The 17,644-nt window shown below is 41.6% G+C and overlaps 2 protein-coding genes and 5 non-coding genes across 7 annotated transcripts; 2 read left to right on the forward strand and 5 right to left on the reverse strand.

Moving 5' to 3' along the window:
* Positions 1–936: 936 nt before the first annotated feature.
* trnaq-cug (transfer RNA glutamine (anticodon CUG)) lies at positions 937–1,008 on the forward strand. The gene has a single exon. It is a non-coding gene; the product is annotated as a tRNA-Gln (tRNA).
* An 884-nt stretch (positions 1,009–1,892) lies between these two features.
* trnal-cag (transfer RNA leucine (anticodon CAG)) lies at positions 1,893–1,975 on the reverse strand. Its single transcript has one exon. It is a non-coding gene; the product is annotated as a tRNA-Leu (tRNA).
* Positions 1,976–4,199: 2,224 nt separating this feature from the next.
* Positions 4,200–4,271, forward strand: trnaq-cug (transfer RNA glutamine (anticodon CUG)). The gene has a single exon. It is a non-coding gene; the product is annotated as a tRNA-Gln (tRNA).
* An 884-nt stretch (positions 4,272–5,155) lies between these two features.
* Positions 5,156–5,238, reverse strand: trnal-cag (transfer RNA leucine (anticodon CAG)). Its single transcript has one exon. It is a non-coding gene; the product is annotated as a tRNA-Leu (tRNA).
* Positions 5,239–5,357: 119 nt separating this feature from the next.
* renbp (renin binding protein) lies at positions 5,358–9,313 on the reverse strand. Its single transcript, XM_028398622.1, has 11 exons — positions 9,234–9,313; positions 8,271–8,376; positions 8,102–8,177; positions 7,954–8,029; positions 7,618–7,796; positions 7,194–7,421; positions 7,006–7,087; positions 6,697–6,872; positions 6,480–6,611; positions 6,095–6,182; positions 5,358–5,811 (listed from the first exon to the last, which is right to left on the reverse strand). Exons 2-11 carry the CDS (start codon positions 8,369–8,371, stop codon positions 5,738–5,740), a joined length of 1,212 nt encoding a protein of 403 aa, XP_028254423.1. The 5' UTR covers positions 8,372–8,376; positions 9,234–9,313; the 3' UTR covers positions 5,358–5,737.
* A 253-nt stretch (positions 9,314–9,566) lies between these two features.
* Positions 9,567–11,506, reverse strand: LOC114431859 (uncharacterized). Its single transcript, XM_028399522.1, has 4 exons — positions 11,337–11,506; positions 11,201–11,251; positions 10,771–10,965; positions 9,567–10,672 (listed from the first exon to the last, which is right to left on the reverse strand). The coding sequence occupies exons 1-4, from the start codon at positions 11,398–11,400 to the stop codon at positions 10,308–10,310; spliced, it is 675 nt and encodes a 224-aa protein (XP_028255323.1). The 5' UTR covers positions 11,401–11,506; the 3' UTR covers positions 9,567–10,307.
* A 1,532-nt stretch (positions 11,507–13,038) lies between these two features.
* Positions 13,039–13,121, reverse strand: trnal-cag (transfer RNA leucine (anticodon CAG)). Its single transcript has one exon. It is a non-coding gene; the product is annotated as a tRNA-Leu (tRNA).
* Positions 13,122–17,644: the final 4,523 nt, after the last annotated feature.

Below are 17,644 nucleotides of genomic sequence, written 5' to 3' on the forward strand. Positions count from 1 at the left end.
GCCAGGTACATACACCATCAAGATTGATCCGGATGCCAGAAGTGTGGTCCATCCTGTCCGTCGCCAACCCGCTGCACTTAAAGCAAAAATTATAGAGAAGCTGCATGAGATGGTGGAAGATGGCCACATTACAAAAGTTGACCAACCTCCTGGGTGGGTGAGTTCAATGGTGGCCGCAGTTTGCAATGGCAAGATAAGAATCTGCATTGATCCAAGTGACTTAAATAAGGTCATAAAGAGAGGGCACCACCCAATGCGCACCGTAGAAGAAGTTGTGTCAGCAATGCCTGGTGCTAAAGTGTTTTCTGTTCTAAATGCCAAATCAGGATTTCTCCAGATAAAACTGGATGAGGCTTCGTCCCTCCTCACGACCTTCAACACAACAATTGGAAGATACAGATGGCCGAGACTCCCTTTTGGACTTAAATGTGCCCCTGAAATCTTTCAGCGCATCATGGATGAGATGCTTGAAGGTGTCACTGGAACCATAAGTGTCATGGATGACATCCTTGTTGCAGCCCCCCTCAGTGGAGGAGCATGATGCAATACTGCGCAAAGTAGTTGAGAGAGCAACAAGCTACAACCTCAAGCTCAACTTCAACAAGTGTCACATCCGCCAACTGCTGTCGACCCCAATGCGCATCCAGAGAATGCGTCTCCGCCTGCAGTGGTATGACCTGACTGTTAAAGGTAGGGTAGGAGATTTAGAAAACTCTGAAGACGAGCTGCAGTCTGTGACTTCGGCCATCATGCACGTACCTCTCTGGTGCGCGCAGAGCAGGAAGAGAGCAGCCAACCAGCCAACTCTCCGCGCAGTGGCGCTTCGCAGGATTGGCTGATGTAAAACAACAAAAAACAAATAATAAAACACAATGTTTAATATTTGGTTGGCGTGAGTTGGGAGAATCTGGCTGGTACCTATCTCTTGTATGTCATGGTTCCATGGTGTAATGGTTAGCACTCTGGACTCTGAATCCAGTGATCCGAGTTCAAATCTCGGTGGGACCTGCTTTATGAGTAATTTTTTTCCAAAAAATAATCAGGCGTCAAAGCATATGGACAATGGGCCAATGATGATGATAATTAACTCTAAGTACAGTTGAGCTATATGCTCTGTTGTAAAGCTGGATCCATACTCTGTGAGAACAGAGAACTCCCTTCCCCCTGCCGACATTACGCCTACAAAATGACGTCATTTTTAATCTCAGACTGCCCATTGTGCAGCACTCTCGTACACATGGCCCGGGCAGAACTTTTTCTCTCAAGGCTGTGCGTCAACCATGCTGTGATTGGTCGGAATTTATTGTGGGCGTGATGAATGTGGAGACGCGCAAGAGCTTCTTCAGGTGCAGAACACACAGACAGAAGAAGGAAGTACAACGACGATGGACAGTTTAGATGAGCAGCTGGCAAACAACTCCTGGAAGGAGAAACACGGCACACAGAGGAGAGTGTCTATCCAAAAGGTGGCGATAAAAATTAATCCCAGTATTGATCACGGCGTTACAGTGGCTCGCGCACATTAAACACCGGGAGACGGGATGTATTATTGCAGACAGTCATCCACACATTCACAGTAATAAACTCACACAGACCAGAGGTCTGCTACAGTCAGCTACACTAATCTTCTATTTATTGTCATGCTATGCGCCCTCTTCCCTGAACATTATCAGCTTGTTAGGCCAGGTAACCACGACTGTGCGCACAATTTACAATACAATTGCATGTCAACCTTTTGTGTGTGACGTGCGCTGCGTAGGAGGGCCGTATGAGGAGTTCTGCACACACGTCTCGCAGAGTATGGAGTATGGAAGAGCCTGAAGTCACACATTTTTTTTCAGATATCATGTTACATGGATCTAAATATACAGAAGTCACTGAAAAATTAACACTGTCAGAAGTGGGATTCGAACCCACGCCTCCAGAGGAGACTGCGACCTGAACGCAGCGCCTTAGACCGCTCGGCCATCCTGACTGTGAACCTCGCATTTTTCGTTAAAGCACCACCAACATCCACTAGGGGTCAGCCAAGAGCAGTAACGAGGCCACAGGAGCCTGTTGAGTCCATCGTGAAAACTGAAAAATCACACACAGCACAGAAAGACAACACAGAACAGCTTCATATACGATATCAAACTGATACGCAAACAATATATAAAACTGCTGTCAGAAGTGGGATTCGAAAAACGCAGGGGCTGTTTTTTCACCTCTTGCACTAGCAGGCTGTAACCACCAGATGGCAGTAAGAGCCTTGCATCATAGACAATATTTTGCTAGTTTTTATTTAGTAAACAATATTTAGCTTTTCTGAGACTAATCCCGATGGACTGTGAATAGCCTGATCCAGATTATATGTTAATTGATGCAATCATCGCGGGTGTGAACAAAAAAGGGTACAAGAAAGGCTGCTGGATAGAGGTAAGGAACTGACACTACCAAAAGCTATTGAAATTTCCCAGCAGTTTGAAATGTCACAAAAACAAATGAAAATTGTCAGAGAAGAAGAAGCAAAAGTGTCAGTAGTGACTGTGAAACCCAAACATGCAACACACAATAAGAATGCACAATGCACAAAGGATAACCAAAACCCACACACACGAAACAAAATCCAGACAACAAGCAGAGAAGCTGCAAAAGCTGCGGAAAAGATGCAGAGCATAAATGGAGCAAAGGAAAGTGTCCAGAAAAGGGATCAGTGTGTTCATACTGCCATAAACCGAATCACTGGGTAGCTGTCTGTCGCAAGCGTGCTGTCAACACAGTGGATATTGAACCGGAGCAGGATTCTTCAGAGGAGCAGATACTGAATATCAACCTAACACAAGATGAGAGATCTGAGGACGACAAATGGATGGTGAACCTGGATATCCTGTCACAAGAAGTGTTATTCAGGATTGATACGGGCACCAAGTGCAACACCCTAACATTGGACAGGTATCAGTTACTCATGCATGAAGGTGAGCTCAAACGTTCCAGTACTGTCCTACGCTCATACTCAAATCACAAGTTGAGGCCTGTTGCTGCAGTTGATCTCCTGACAAAATACAAAATGCGAGAAGTGAGTGCAGAGTTTGAAATTGTAGACATTGCTCAGGAAAATGTGCTCAGTGGTGTTACAGCAGAGGCTCTGGACCTGTTTGTTCGTCTTCACTCTGTACAAAAACTGTTGACAAAATGCACAACTCTAATGCCTCTACCCCAGCACAGAGTGTATCTTCAGGTCTGATTGAGTTTCCAGAGCTGACACGCACCACCGGAACACTGCCAGGTACATACACCATCAAGATTGATCCGGATGCCAGAAGTGTGGTCCATCCTGTCCGTCGCCAACCCGCTGCACTTAAAGCAAAAATTATAGAGAAGCTGCATGAGATGGTGGAAGATGGCCACATTACAAAAGTTGACCAACCTCCTGGGTGGGTGAGTTCAATGGTGGCCGCAGTTTGCAATGGCAAGATAAGAATCTGCATTGATCCAAGTGACTTAAATAAGGTCATAAAGAGAGGGCACCACCCAATGCGCACCGTAGAAGAAGTTGTGTCAGCAATGCCTGGTGCTAAAGTGTTTTCTGTTCTAAATGCCAAATCAGGATTTCTCCAGATAAAACTGGATGAGGCTTCGTCCCTCCTCACGACCTTCAACACACCAATTGGAAGATACAGATGGCCGAGACTCCCTTTTGGACTTAAATGTGCCCCTGAAATCTTTCAGCGCATCATGGATGAGATGCTTGAAGGTGTCACTGGAACCATAAGTGTCATGGATGACATCCTTGTTGCAGCCCCCCTCAGTGGAGGAGCATGATGCAATACTGCGCAAAGTAGTTGAGAGAGCAACAAGCTACAACCTCAAGCTCAACTTCAACAAGTGTCACATCCGCCAACTGCTGTCGACCCCAATGCGCATCCAGAGAATGCGTCTCCGCCTGCAGTGGTATGACCTGACTGTTAAAGGTAGGGTAGGAGATTTAGAAAACTCTGAAGACGAGCTGCAGTCTGTGACTTCGGCCATCATGCACGTACCTCTCTGGTGCGCGCAGAGCAGGAAGAGAGCAGCCAACCAGCCAACTCTCCGTGCAGTGGCGCTTCGCAGGATTGGCTGATGTAAAACAACAAAAAACAAATAATAAAACACAATGTTTAATATTTGGTTGGCGTGAGTTGGGAGAATCTGGCTGGTACCTATCACTTGTATGTCATGGTTCCATGGTGTAATGGTTAGCACTCTGGACTCTGAATCCAGTGATCCGAGTTCAAATCTCGGTGGGACCTGATTTATGAGTAATTTTTTTCCAAAAAATAATCAGGCGTCAAAGCATATGGACAATGGGCCAATGATGATGATAATTAACTCTAAGTACAGTTGAGCTATATGCTCTGTTGTAAAGCTGGATCCATACTCCGTGAGAACAGAGAACTCCCTTCCCCCTGCCGACATTACGCCTACAAAATGACGTCATTTTTAATCTCAGACTGCCCATTGTGCAGCACTCTCGTACACATGGCCCGGGCAGAACTTTTTCTCTCAAGGCTGTGCGTCAACCATGCTGTGATTGGTCGGAATTTATTGTGGGCGTGATGAATGTGGAGAAGCGCAAGAGCTTCTTCAGGTGCAGAACACACAGACAGAAGAAGGAAGTACAACGACGATGGACAGTTTAGATGAGCAGCTGGCAAACAACTCCTGGAAGGAGAAACACGGCACACAGAGGAGAGTGTCTATCCAAAAGGTGGCGATAAAAATTAATCCCAGTATTGATCACGGCGTTACAGTGGCTCGCGCACATTAAACACCGGGAGACGGGATGTATTATTGCAGACAGTCATCCACACATTCACAGAAATAAACTCACACAGACCAGAGGTCTGCTACAGTCAGCTACACTAATCTTCTATTTATTGTCATGCTATGCGCCCTCTTCCCTGAACATTATCAGCTTGTTAGGCCAGGTAACCACGACTGTGCGCACAATTTACAATACAATTGCATGTCAACCTTTTGTGTGTGACGTGCGCTGCGTAGGAGGGCCGTATGAGGAGTTCTGCACACACGTCTCGCAGAGTATGGAGTATGGAAGAGCCTGAAGTCACACATTTTTTTTCAGATATCATGTTACATGGATCTAAATATACAGAAGTCACTGAAAAATTAACACTGTCAGAAGTGGGATTCGAACCCACGCCTCCAGAGGAGACTGCGACCTGAACGCAGCGCCTTAGACCGCTCGGCCATCCTGACTATGAACATCGCATTTTTCGTTGAAGCACCACCAACATCCACTAGGGGTCAGCCAAGAGCAGTAACGAGGCCACAGGAGCCTGTCGAGTCCATCATGAAAACTCAATCGCACACAGAAAGACGACACATGAACAGCTTTATATATGATATCAAACTAACACAAACAATATATAAAAACTATATAAACTGCACATTACATTACAATGATTCATTATACAATCCATTTTGTTGGCCTGTATATATGCTGAGCATGTCACTGTAGCTTGTAGATTGTTGTGTTAGAACAGCTGTTATTCTTGGAAAAAGCATGAACTAAAGGTAGAGACATGGTGAAGCGGAATGAATATGACATTAAAGTGATAAGGCACATTTTAAGATCCAACACTCACTTTGCTGACAGAAAACAGTATACTGGTAGTAATCTGAACATTTGTGCTGTGACTTGAACTCACAAATGAGATCAAATGGAATCCCTTTTTAGAGTTTAATGTCTGAATCCTCAGTCCTTCTTTGCCAGCAGATCATTGAGAAGAAGCTCACACATGTAAAGACAGCGAGGTACATGGAAGAACCCTGAAGAGGAGGAGAAGAAGCGCAGGCTTATTTTGTGGTAGCTGGTTTGCTAAGACTGCATGAACCACATCAGCTCTCTGGAAACTCAAATGGTAATGAGGGGTAAAGTAAACTCCAATTTTCCACCTGAGATGTTAAGTACTGTAGCTTGACATGATGACAGATGTTTTATTAAACTGAACCACCATGGATGAGCAGGTATAAAGGCGGCACAGTGTCTGCAGCTTTGTGAAGACTAACTAACTTTCATGTAGGTACTTTTCAGTTTCCTCTTCACCCTTACCTTTAAAGGGTCCTCCTTTAAAGTCCAATGCTACTTTTCCATCTTGTGCCAAATAGCCAAACCACTCGCTGTTCTTAGAATCGGGAAACTGCAAACACACATACACTAAATTATGCACACTGAATAATGTAATTCCCTCGTCTGAACCACTGATCTGCTGTGAAATTTGATTATCTGACTAAAGACTAACTTAGCAAAATCAGTCACAATTTAAAAAAAGGTTTTTGCTTTATGCTAAAGTAGGATTAGTTCTACTTGGTTCTGTTCTACCTTGTATTCTGTAATAGAAGGTTGAACTGAACATATCATATAGGTGACCTTGATACCGATATAATACAAAAATACAGTTGTCCTGAGGCTTGGTGGTTGTGCAGTGTGAACTCACATGGCTAAAAGTGTACTCATAGACTTGTAAGAATGTCTCCAGCAGGTCGGGCTTCTTCGTGTATCTGTAGGCCATGAGGAAGGCGATGAGAGCCTCGCAGTGAGGCCACCACAGCTTCATGCTCCACTCCAGCTGCTCAGACACACAAAACAGACATTATATTAGGACAGCGATTAGAAAATGTAACCGCAATTGAATATCACTATGGGTGGTTAACCTGTGTAGGGCAGTGCCCATCCACATCCAAGAAATAGAAGAGGCCACTGTGCTGCTTATCCCAGCCACACTGATAAGGGAGCTCCACAAACTTCTCAATGGCTGTCCTCCTGATTTCCTCATCCCCCCAGTCTGCGCTGTACCGAAGCAGGAACCAGCCTGCTTCCAGGGCATGGCCTGAGTCAGCATGTCAAGATGACCAAAGGAAGGTAAAAAATGATGAGGTAAGCAACTATGGAGAGAAAAGGCTTCCACAGGCACTGACTTTGCTCATGATTATTTGGCTTTGCGGCCAGCAGGAAGTGTTTACCTGGGTTCTGCAGTCTGCCCTGGCAACCCAGCAGCTCTGCTCCATCAACAGACACATTCTCCAAAATAGCCGTGCCACCTCTCTGTGCCAAGTTAGAGGAAGAAACCCCATTACTAAACAACTAACTGTTCAAACAATCCTTCTTACAAGCAAATTCAACCAGATGACTGTTGTGTGTGTGTCCATACCTGAATGTGTTGTAGAATCTGCTGTACACACCAGCTTCCCAGTTCACTGTATTTTTGAGCCACCTCCTGGCCGCGCCCTTCAGTTAGCTGTTGTACCAGACACAAAAGCATCATGGGAACTGCCATGCTGTTTGTGGGAATGTCTCCAGGAAGCTGGGGCCGGCCCAGGCCTGACGGGTCCACCCGAACCCAGTGGATCAGCTGTTCCATCATCTGCTCAGCCTCCAACTGGAACATGAAGTAGAGGCCACACAATCAGAGAGAGAGAGAATGAAATCAGCGTATGTAGTGCTCATTGAATTTATTTAAACAACATTAAAGTCCCTTAAAAGATGAATGTAACACTGACTCCAGTTTTTGCTAGCATGACTAGAGATGGTGTCTTTATATAGGAGCACTGTTTGGGTCTATGAACAAAGCACACCTGCATATCCTTGTCATCAGTGACCCTGCTCAGCTCATCCATGGCCATGATGTAGAAACACTCGCTGAATATGGTCCTCTGAACTTTGACTGCTTTACCATCTCTTGTTAAGCAGAAGGCACATTTCCACTGACCACTGCTGCTGGACACACGAGCAAATCTTCTTAGGAATGTACCACCTTCAATGCAATCAAAACAATTTCATGTTTAGATAATAATTAGACACATCACATTGTGCAAATAACCATGATGTTTTCATCTATAAATACATTGTTGGCTGGGATCTGTTAGCTGGGTGTGGGATCTGGGTAGTGAATTTGGTAACTGCACATTTACCAGCTTTAGCTGCTTCAAGGATTTCAGGCTTGTGAAAGCGATCCATGGTTCGATACAGGCGGCAATACATCCACACCTGTGAAAAAAAATCAGGCACATAACTGATAGCCATGTTTTATTTCATGAACTATTTTTGCAGCAGACATACCTGTCTGCCCTGCAGCCAGACATATTTCAGCTCATCGTAAACTTTCCCATCCCTCCCAATACAAGTGAAGAAACCTCTGAAACAGGAAGGAAGGAATTTCATCACAAGCATGAAGGCTGCGTGCACACTGCAAACATGTAAATTCCATTATAACTAGACAGTACTGTACCCATGTACGGTGTCATGAGAGTATTTGAGCCAGAAGTCCACTACACTGTCCAGTTCGGCACAGATTCGCTCTCGACACTGCTCCAGCTTTACTACAGACATGGTTCCTTTTAAAAGAACATGACAATACATTTTCAATTAATAAATGCATGAATAAATGCACAAGAAGCATTTAGCTGGTTTAACAGAGGATTCTTCTATTGATTCTCAGGTAGACTCTCTGTCTGCCATCTTTTCCCCTCCACTGCACTTTTCCACTTGCATAAAATGTAACTTCTGCAAAATCTGAGTTCCCGCAGCTAGAGGATTGCAGATTTGACTGACTCCTTTTTCAATCAGTCTGTTTTCACGGTGTGTAACAGATTTTACAAGCTTGAAGAATTTTAAAATGAGGGACAGTAGTGCTGGCATATGCACGGTGTCAAGGTAGTCAAATGCTCATGTTACTCAAACAACATTTTAACAAAATGCGAAGCAGGATGTTACTTTTAATATTAATTAAACATTGTAGCATGCAGAAAATGGGGCTTTTCTTGACGCCCTTTGTCAGTCTGTGTTGTTCTATGCTGCGGTCTGCAGTGTTCCTCTTGTTCTTCTGTGTGTTCCAGTTCTCCGGTCTCCCTTTGGATCACCTGTGGTGTGTTTCAGTTGTTTCCTTGTTTTCCTGGTCTCTTTTTGTTTTGTTTTCGGGCTTTGAGTTGGCTTATTAAAGCCTTTTTGTGCCTGCATTTTGGGTCATTCTTAAACTCTCGCATACAAATAATGCATTAGCAAGCTAACAGGATTTGGGCTTTGAAAAATAATTTGTGATTTCTTCTTCTGTTGCCTTAACAAACCAAACCACACGATTCCTGCGCTGCCAAACATGTAACAAAGTGTCACTAGAAGAGGTATCGTTCCTCTGCTGGTGTCTCGGTTTAGCTGTATTAGGATAAAACGTTAAATTAGAGTGTTTGTTTGTTACCTGGGGGTCCGGGAGCGGCGCGGACAGAGCAGCAGGCGGACACGGTGCAGCGCGTGAGTTGACTGCGGAGATCACGTGACCGAAGCAGGAAGTGGAAGATGGGTCACGCGCCTGTAGTGTGACGGGTTCTCCTATCATGACAGAGGAAATGATCCTTTACCCTCATCAAAACACTGGAGTAGTACGTTTTATTTATTCCTTTTTTTCATTCACGTTTTAGAATTTACATACACATTTATATTGTGTGTGTGTATTCATGTTCAACTTTAGATATTTCCCATCACTGCTTATCAGATTATATCCAAATAACATAGGCTTTTAGAGAAAATCACAGATGAGCACACTGAAGTCACTTTATTCTGTTATTATTCTGTTACATTCTGTTAGTCACTTTATTCTGTTAATTAATCAAACGTTCATTCACCTTGTGTTCATTTTCACCATACCGGATCATAATGTGCAATAACAGTTTAGTACTCAAGTCACTTTATTCTGGGATTTACTCAAGCATTCATTCACCTTGTGTTTGTTCCATTTATCTATTTTCTATATATTCTTGTCTTCTTAATGAAGTAAATAAAAGACTAATAAAGGATTATCTTATCTTATCTTATCTTACTAACCGTGCGTTGCACAGTATGACACAGTGCACATAATACAGCACTGCCCTTCCTCACTTCATTACTGTTGTGTAACTGTCTGTATTGCAATAAATAACTAACTTAATGGTGGTTATGCAGTCATAATGGGATGTTATGCCAACAGAGGATGTGTTGTAATGACTTTCTTTAACATCTTTTTTGTGACACACTGAAGACACATCCAGTACAAGTGAGTTTAAAAGATGTCAAATTGTAATGTAATGTAAATGTAATATTTACAGGGGTGAAGGCTCCTTTAGCGCTAACCTAATTTTCACATTCAAATAATACAAATCATGAAAGATCAAATGAACATAATCAGAATTTTAAATTGCATGTGTCTGTTTATACTTATATCTGACTTCACTCCTGCAATGCAAAATAGAGTTGTCCATTGAGAACTTACATTTTTTGAACACACAGAGAGTTCAGTTCAGGTAGTGAGATATTCTACACACTTATGTGTACACTCCATAGCACCATAAAGACAGATGATCATAACCAGGGCGTTTCCTGCAAACACATAGACCAATGTGGTGGTCCAGAAAGCCAACATGTACACACCTCTGTGACAGTAAGGCTCTGCAGCCATGACTAGAGATGCATGTGGAATGTTCAAGTGCGATGTGTCCGTGTTATTGAGAGCCATAGTTTGAATTTTCCAGTTGTTTCTAATCATCCAAGTGTGGTTGAGGTTTGGAAGGCTCTGTTTTTCTTGTGCAGGTGTAGTGAGAGCACTGGAAGAGGTTGTGTTCTTCTCATAATTAGGTGGATATATAGAGTAAATCTGGTAACTACCTGAGAGCACAGAGACACAAAATGAATGTCACAAAAAATACGGCTAATCTTAAATATCGACTGTGGCATGAATACAAATTTTGCATGTGGAGATTTACCATAGAGTAACCACATGAAAAAGAAGAGGACCAGGATGACGATCCACCCGGGCCAGACGGTGTGACCTGGTGCTGCTTGACAGAGGAGCTTTGGCAGAGCAAACAGGGCCATAATCAGCAGAGCCCATATCCCAGAAACCATCACATATACTGGGATAACTGGTGCTACTGGACACTCATACATGTATATTGCTCCTGTTTAGAAAAAGAGGCAGACTGTTTATGTAGGGTTCGAGCTGAGCAGATTCTTTTTCTTTTTAGTTGGTACTGTAAGACCAGATGGAAAGATGACATGAAAAGTGTAAATACTGAGATTCCTACGTGCAAGGATGCCTCCAAACATGAGTTTTTATTTGTAAAAATGATGAAACATGCAGACACCCAACTGGTTTTGATTCCAGAAGATAAAACACATGAGTATCTCACTTACCTATAATGATCTGAACAACTGGGAAGGCAGTTACAAGGAGAATGGTGCATCCTACATGAGGATACAGAAAAAAGCTGACCTCAAGTATAAATAAATCTAGTAGCTGCCTTGAGATTTGTTTTTAATAGTTACTTACCTGCCAGGAAAATGCTAGCACCAAACAAGTTACATAAACAGTTCCCTGTGAAATTTCCAGCCATGGTGCCACAAAATAACGGGCTAGAGTGAGGTGCTGTGATAGAGACAGGAGAGCTTCATCAGTAGGTTCACACAGCTGGACTCAACCTTAAACTCTCTTGTACTGAGTGTCTCTTCAGTGTGTCACAAAAAAAGATGTGTTGAAGAAAGTCATTACAACACCTTGTGTAATCACAGATTTTCCTCTGTTGACTCAATATCCCACTGTGCTTTAAACCTACCAAGTAGTATAGGACTGAATAAAATCCATCAGAATCTACACATGATATTGACACAAAGTGACTTATTTTGTTCTACACTGTATAGATGAAAATAGCGCATAATTGTGTAACTTTCTTTCTAATGATAAATAAAATCTTTTATTGTACAGTTGAAGGTGTGCTGTCTGCTTCCAGCAATCTGACATCATGTGGTAAAGATTGTGTTTTTCAGTGATTCAGCCATGTTGACAGACAATTAAGTTATTTGAGTTCATGTGCAACTCAGGCAATTACACAGCAGTAACTGAGGCAGGGAGTGCACTGTGTCATACGATGCAAAACACATCAGTGTGTACATCTGTGGTTTCCCCTAAAATGGATTAAATACAGCCTGTTATTTGGGTACAAACCTATAATCTCAAGCTTGTTACTGACTAGAAGTGTTTATCGATCTACAGACAACATTCTGTGTGCATATTTGGAGCTCTGTTTCCGTGTGTTTATTAAGTTTATTGAGGTTATATTTATTGAGGTTGTATAGCTTCTCTGATCAGCTGAGCTAACAGAATTGTACAATGGTTTCTAATCATCAATTAGCCTTTTAACATGATTAGCTAACACAATGTACCATTAGAACACTGCCAATGGTGTGTTTACAGGTACAGGTGGGCTGGTTGGATGATAACCTAAAAAAATGATTTCAAGTAATTTTGAGGCAACCACCTGGGCACTCTGCAAAGGCCTTAATCACTCGGCGATGCAGCGTTAAGGTTCTGTGCGCGCTCCAGCGACGGGAATCAATTTTTGGCAGACGATCACTTTTTGGGACAACAGGGCGGTAAGCTGTGGGAGGACAGTCATCACTCATTTTGGTCTGACATAAGTATTTTTATGTGCTTTAGTGACTTGTTAGCTTGAAATCTGAAATCAGTGTTTAATTCAACCATGTGTCTAGCAAGTTACTGCAACCGACTAGCTTATATGCTAGCTCGGTAACCCGGCGCTGTGGCTGATACATTATTATTATTTATGAATGGCACTGAAACTCAGCTTTTTCACACACCTGGACTCTGAATCCAGTGATCTAAGTTCAAATCTCGGTGGGGCCAAAATTACTGAACAAAAGTAATACTATTCTGCTGTCAACCAACTGAAGTATTCAGTTATGTAGTCAGGGGTTCTCTTATGTGAAGGTTATCACTCTGAAATCCATTGATCTAAATTATGATCTTGGTTGAACCTGAGGCCTTCAATTAGGCTGTGTTGTTGTCAAGCTGATATGTACCTCATGTACAACAAATATAGGAAAACCCAAAACCAGAGAATATAAGAGAAAATGCCTTTATTCAGGAACACATTGATATATTGTGTTAAGGTAATCCAGTACTGTTGAATATCATAACATAATGTTACAGATGTACCTGGAAGTGGAAAAGCTACTGTCAGAAGTGGGATTCAAACCCACACCTCCAGAGGAGACTGCGACCTGAACGCAGCGCCTTAGACCACTCAGCCATCCTGACTGTGTGGAACTAACAACATCTGTCTACAGGCAGCAGCTGTGCTGATTGCACAATATGGTTACTTTTTCTTTACCTGTTGCACTTGCAGGCTGCAACCACTAGATGGCAGTAGGAGACTTACATCACAGACAAGATCAAAAATGGTGGTGGTGGTGGGGGGATATCATAACATAATGTTACAGGTCTAGCTGGAAGTGGAAAAACTGCTGTCAGAAGTGGGATTTGAACCCACGCCTCCAGAGGCGACTGCGACCACCACTATATATATATATATATATATATATATATATATATATATATATATATATATATATATATATATATATATATATATATATATATATATATGCTCTATTTTAATCTTTCTTTAACTGTTTTGAAATGTGAAAAGCTGTTTTAGGCTGTGCCGTCTATAAGTAAGCGGTAGAGATGAACAGACAGATGGGACAAGAGCCCACTCTCCTTTCATAGAAAAGATTGAAGCAAGGCGTCTGGACTTGTAGAGTTTTCTTGAAGACATTTCGCTGCTCATCCAAGCAGCTTCATCAGTTCTAAATGTTCCTCAGTGATTGGGTTTGGGTAAAACTCACAAACAATAGCACTAAATGTTTCCATACTTACCTGTGTTGGTCAGGCTGACTGTGTCAGGTGTGTCTAACAACTGGCTAACGACTATGAGACTGCCGGAGGGGGACTGGTGACAGCCCTTTGTTCTTGCTGTGAGCATGTGACTTGAAAAGCAGGGGAATTTGAACAGAGTGGAACTTCCTGGGTATGGATGGAAGCACTGCATAGAAGGCAGAGATGTTCCTCACATTCTGTGAAATTGGCACACACTTATTGTATTTTGTATATGCTTTATATGTTCCTATATCCTTTTTTTATTTTATTAGTTTTTTTGTAATTATTTGTTCTATTGTTTTATCTTTATAGTATCTATATATCTGTCTGTATGTCTATCTATTATGTTCAACGTTGCATTTTTTCAGGGCAAAAGTAAATGCTAACAGCTACACCAATTGGGCTACATTTAGCTAGCCCTTTAACCATTAATTACTTCGACCTAGTTGTTATTTCTTTACAGTTAGCTAGCTATTTAAGTCACTATTTAAACATTAAATTATTACTTTTAGCTAGGTAGGCTACAGGGCCGGCCCAAGCCTTTATGGGGCCCTAAGCAAAATTTCATACCACCACCTCAGCATCAGATGCTTCATCATCCCATAGGCCACACAGTGTGCTACTGAATGTGTTTGTATTAATCAATTTTTTAAAATAGAAAATAAATGTATTTTGTCATGGACTTTTGGTGTGTAGCAAATATGCTAGTTATTATTGATAGCCCAGGCTAGTATCAGAAGTTAGGAAACCGCCTACTGGAGGGAGACAGAGACAGAAGATTTGTGTTTTGATGGTACCTTATATTATGGACTTTGCAGACAAACAACATAGACATAAAACAAAGATTTTCCTGCACACAGTACAAGTTGTATTATATATTGTCTTCACTTGCCTGGATTTTACGTGAATGTTTATTAATGTTTAGAATTTATTAGTTTTTTTTTACTCTAACTACTTTACCTTATTTTATATTTCTAACCTGTTTTTTAAGTATACATGGAGCACCTGGAATGAAAGCAATTTCCCCCTGGGATCAATAAAGTATTTCTGATTCTGATTCTGAATCCGAATGGCCATTTCAAGTAGTTAACAATTTCAACATTACATGCTTACAATCGACGTGATTGTTGGAAAGGGGACACCTCAGGTTTGAGGTAGAAAAGTCTTTTCCCATCTTGAGTTGACATTAATTAGTTAATTAATCAGTAGCTCGCCATCAAAACCTGGCCTGGATGAGACACAGGGCCAGGGTGTTAGTGTGCACACAAATAACAGTAATTACTAGCTGCATTAAATACATTTTCCAATTCAATATCAATATAACATCCATCATTGTACATCAATAAATATGATATATAATGTCAAAATAGATCACATACAATATTAATCAATATACATTAACAAAACTGTTAGCGTGCATCAATGTATATTGATATAATATGTATATTCTATAATATTGAACTATATTATTTTACAAAAGGCATTAAAACAATACTCTAATGCACAGTGCTAGTATAGGACCCTAACAACAACAACAAATTCAATCAATTTGCATTGATAAAGTTTTGATCAAGTGGTATGTAACATTCAAAGAGTAACAGGACATTATTGGAGTTATGGACACTTCATTTAAGTTTGCGTTATTTGAGAAACAAAGCTTAAAAGCCCATGCTAACCAGTCCATTCAAATCAATAGGACCAGCTAGACTAGCGGTAGCATTACAATAGCTTGTGGCTAACAAGTCAATGAAAAACAAATGAAGCGGCTAATAACGTTGGCTTCGAACAAACAAACACTCACCGATTCCACTCCGTAGTTAAACACAAAGCTCCTTTCGCTCATTAGTACGATAGCGGTGGAGGCTCCTGCAAGTCAACATTCAGTACATTTAATAAAAAGCGCTGTCAACCAAGATTAAGCGAACCGAAAACTTTTAACCATATCTGCAGCAAACTTTCCCATACATCCCCTCTGCACATACCGGTGGTGGTTTGAGGTTTGACTAATATTGCTTGTCATTTGGCTTGACGCGGTCACGTGACTATGTTGTAATTGGCCCAGCATACCACGATCATGTGACACATCACACGTCTTTGATCTCCTCACTGTGATCCTCACTTTATGATGTCGTTATGATGTCATACAGACGTTATGATGTCATAAAGTGAGGATCACAGTGAGGAGATCCTCACTTTATGATGTCATTATGATGTCATAAAGACGTTATGATGTCATAGATTGTTTGTAACTGCTTAAAGACAGTACATATATTATATATAGAAGAATCCGAAGGAGTCAATATACAATAAGAGAAAGCTCATGGATCAAATCGAAGAAGACAAAAAGGAATTCCAGAAAAAGCCAAGAGGTCTAAAGAAAATACAAGCAGACAATAAAAAACTTGTTCAGGATGTCAAGGACAGGGATGCAATTATTGAAGGGCTACAGAAAGATCTGGTGGAGACCAAGTCTGCATTACTTACAAAGGAGCAAGAGAATGAGACCTTGAGGAAAGAGCTTGAAAGTCACTCGGCAGAACTGTCAGTTGTTAAGCAGCAATACAGCACTGAAAAAGAAAAGGCGATGAAGATAGAAGGGCTGCAAAACACAATAAACATGATGGAAGCTGAAAATGAAGAATCGAAACATAAAATAAACGATCTCCAAGATTTCAAGAATAATGCTCAAATCAGTCAAAATGAACTGCGGATGCAACTGTCAGAAGCAGAGGAGAAGATTATCTGTAGAGACAGAGTATTAGAATGTGCAAAAGAAGAAAACGACGTACAAGTGCTCAAGATCACTTCTCTGAAAATTCAGAACAACAGGTTAGAGCGTGCATTGAAAAGACACGAGAAACATGATCTTATAGTCAGAAAACTGGAATGCACTATTAAAAGGCAGGATGAAGAAATAAAGTCTGTGCAAAAGGTGCTTAAAAAGAATGAATCAGAGCTTAATAAACTGAGGAGCTCTTCCACACTCAAGGTCCACCAAAATAAAAGCCTCCAGGAAGATCTGCACACTACAAGGAAGACGTTAAATGAGAAGTGCCAAGAAACCAGAAGACTGAGTCTTGTCATTCAACAGCTGAAAACACAAAATGCCAAAATAGTTAAACAGTATGACGCACTCAAATCGAAAGAAACACTAAAGGAAAAAGGAGCTCAAGACAAAGACACATTGATAAGAGACTCAAATTTTCTTGTTACCAAACTAGAAAACGAGCTTAGCCAGCAGATAGTGAAGACTGAAAAGGTCGACAAAGCTAAAGACGGCGTCAAAGCTAACCTGGTAATTCTTCAGTCAGAACTCAAAACTCTTCAGTCAGAACACAACAAAGCTAATGTGGCTAAAGATAAACTGAATAAACAGCTCAGACTCTTAGACAGTGCCAACAAACGCTTAAGTTCTGAACTGGAGCAAAACAAGAAAGCACATGAAAACACAGTGCATGAACTGCAGAGAGTGAAGCAGTGCTTGCAGCAGAATGAGCAAAAGCTTTCAGAGGAGAAACAGTTGGCCGCTTCTTATCTGAGTGGCAAGGAGGCAGCAGAGCAAGCCCTTGCCAAAGCAGATGATGAGAAGGAAAAGTTGAGCAGAGTCATAGAGAGATTCAAGCAGCGGAAGAAGGCTAGCCAGAAAGATGTGGCTGAAAAAGAGCAAAAGATCAAAGATCAAATGCTCCACATCGAGTCTCTCCTTAAGCAGCAAATAGATCAGAAAAAACATATGGACCTGTTGGAACATAACCTAGAGATGCAGAGTTCAGACAAAGACACCAGTCAAAGCAATGATGTCTTTTGGCGTCAGGAGCTGGAACAAGCTAAACAAATGTTACAGGAACGGATGGAGAGTATGAAAGAAAAAGATGAACTCCTCGACAAACTGAAGCAGGAGC

This window comes from Parambassis ranga, chromosome 2 (genome assembly GCF_900634625.1).
Source record: "Parambassis ranga chromosome 2, fParRan2.1, whole genome shotgun sequence".
Taxonomy (NCBI): Eukaryota; Metazoa; Chordata; class Actinopteri; family Ambassidae; genus Parambassis; species Parambassis ranga.

Bases quoted from the DNA above. Each gene is read 5' to 3' on its own strand.
- renbp (XM_028398622.1), bottom strand. From the start codon at position 8,371: ATGTCTGTAGTAAAGCTGGAGCAGTGTCGAGAGCGAATCTGTGCCGAA. The intron at 8,030-8,101 runs GTATGTCTGCTG...TTTTTTTCACAG, and splicing joins TCTGGCTGCAGGGCAGACAG to GTGTGGATGTATTGCCGCCT. The intron at 6,873-7,005 runs GTAAACACTTCC...ATGCTGACTCAG, and splicing joins GGGCAGACTGCAGAACCCAG to GCCATGCCCTGGAAGCAGGC.
- LOC114431859 (XM_028399522.1), bottom strand. From the start codon at position 11,400: ATGGCTGGAAATTTCACAGGGAACTGTTTATGTAACTTGTTTGGTGCT. The intron at 11,252-11,336 runs GTAAGTAACTAT...ATCCTCATGTAG, and splicing joins TGCTAGCATTTTCCTGGCAG to GATGCACCATTCTCCTTGTA. The intron at 10,673-10,770 runs GTAAATCTCCAC...CTGTGCTCTCAG, and splicing joins TTTCATGTGGTTACTCTATG to GTAGTTACCAGATTTACTCT.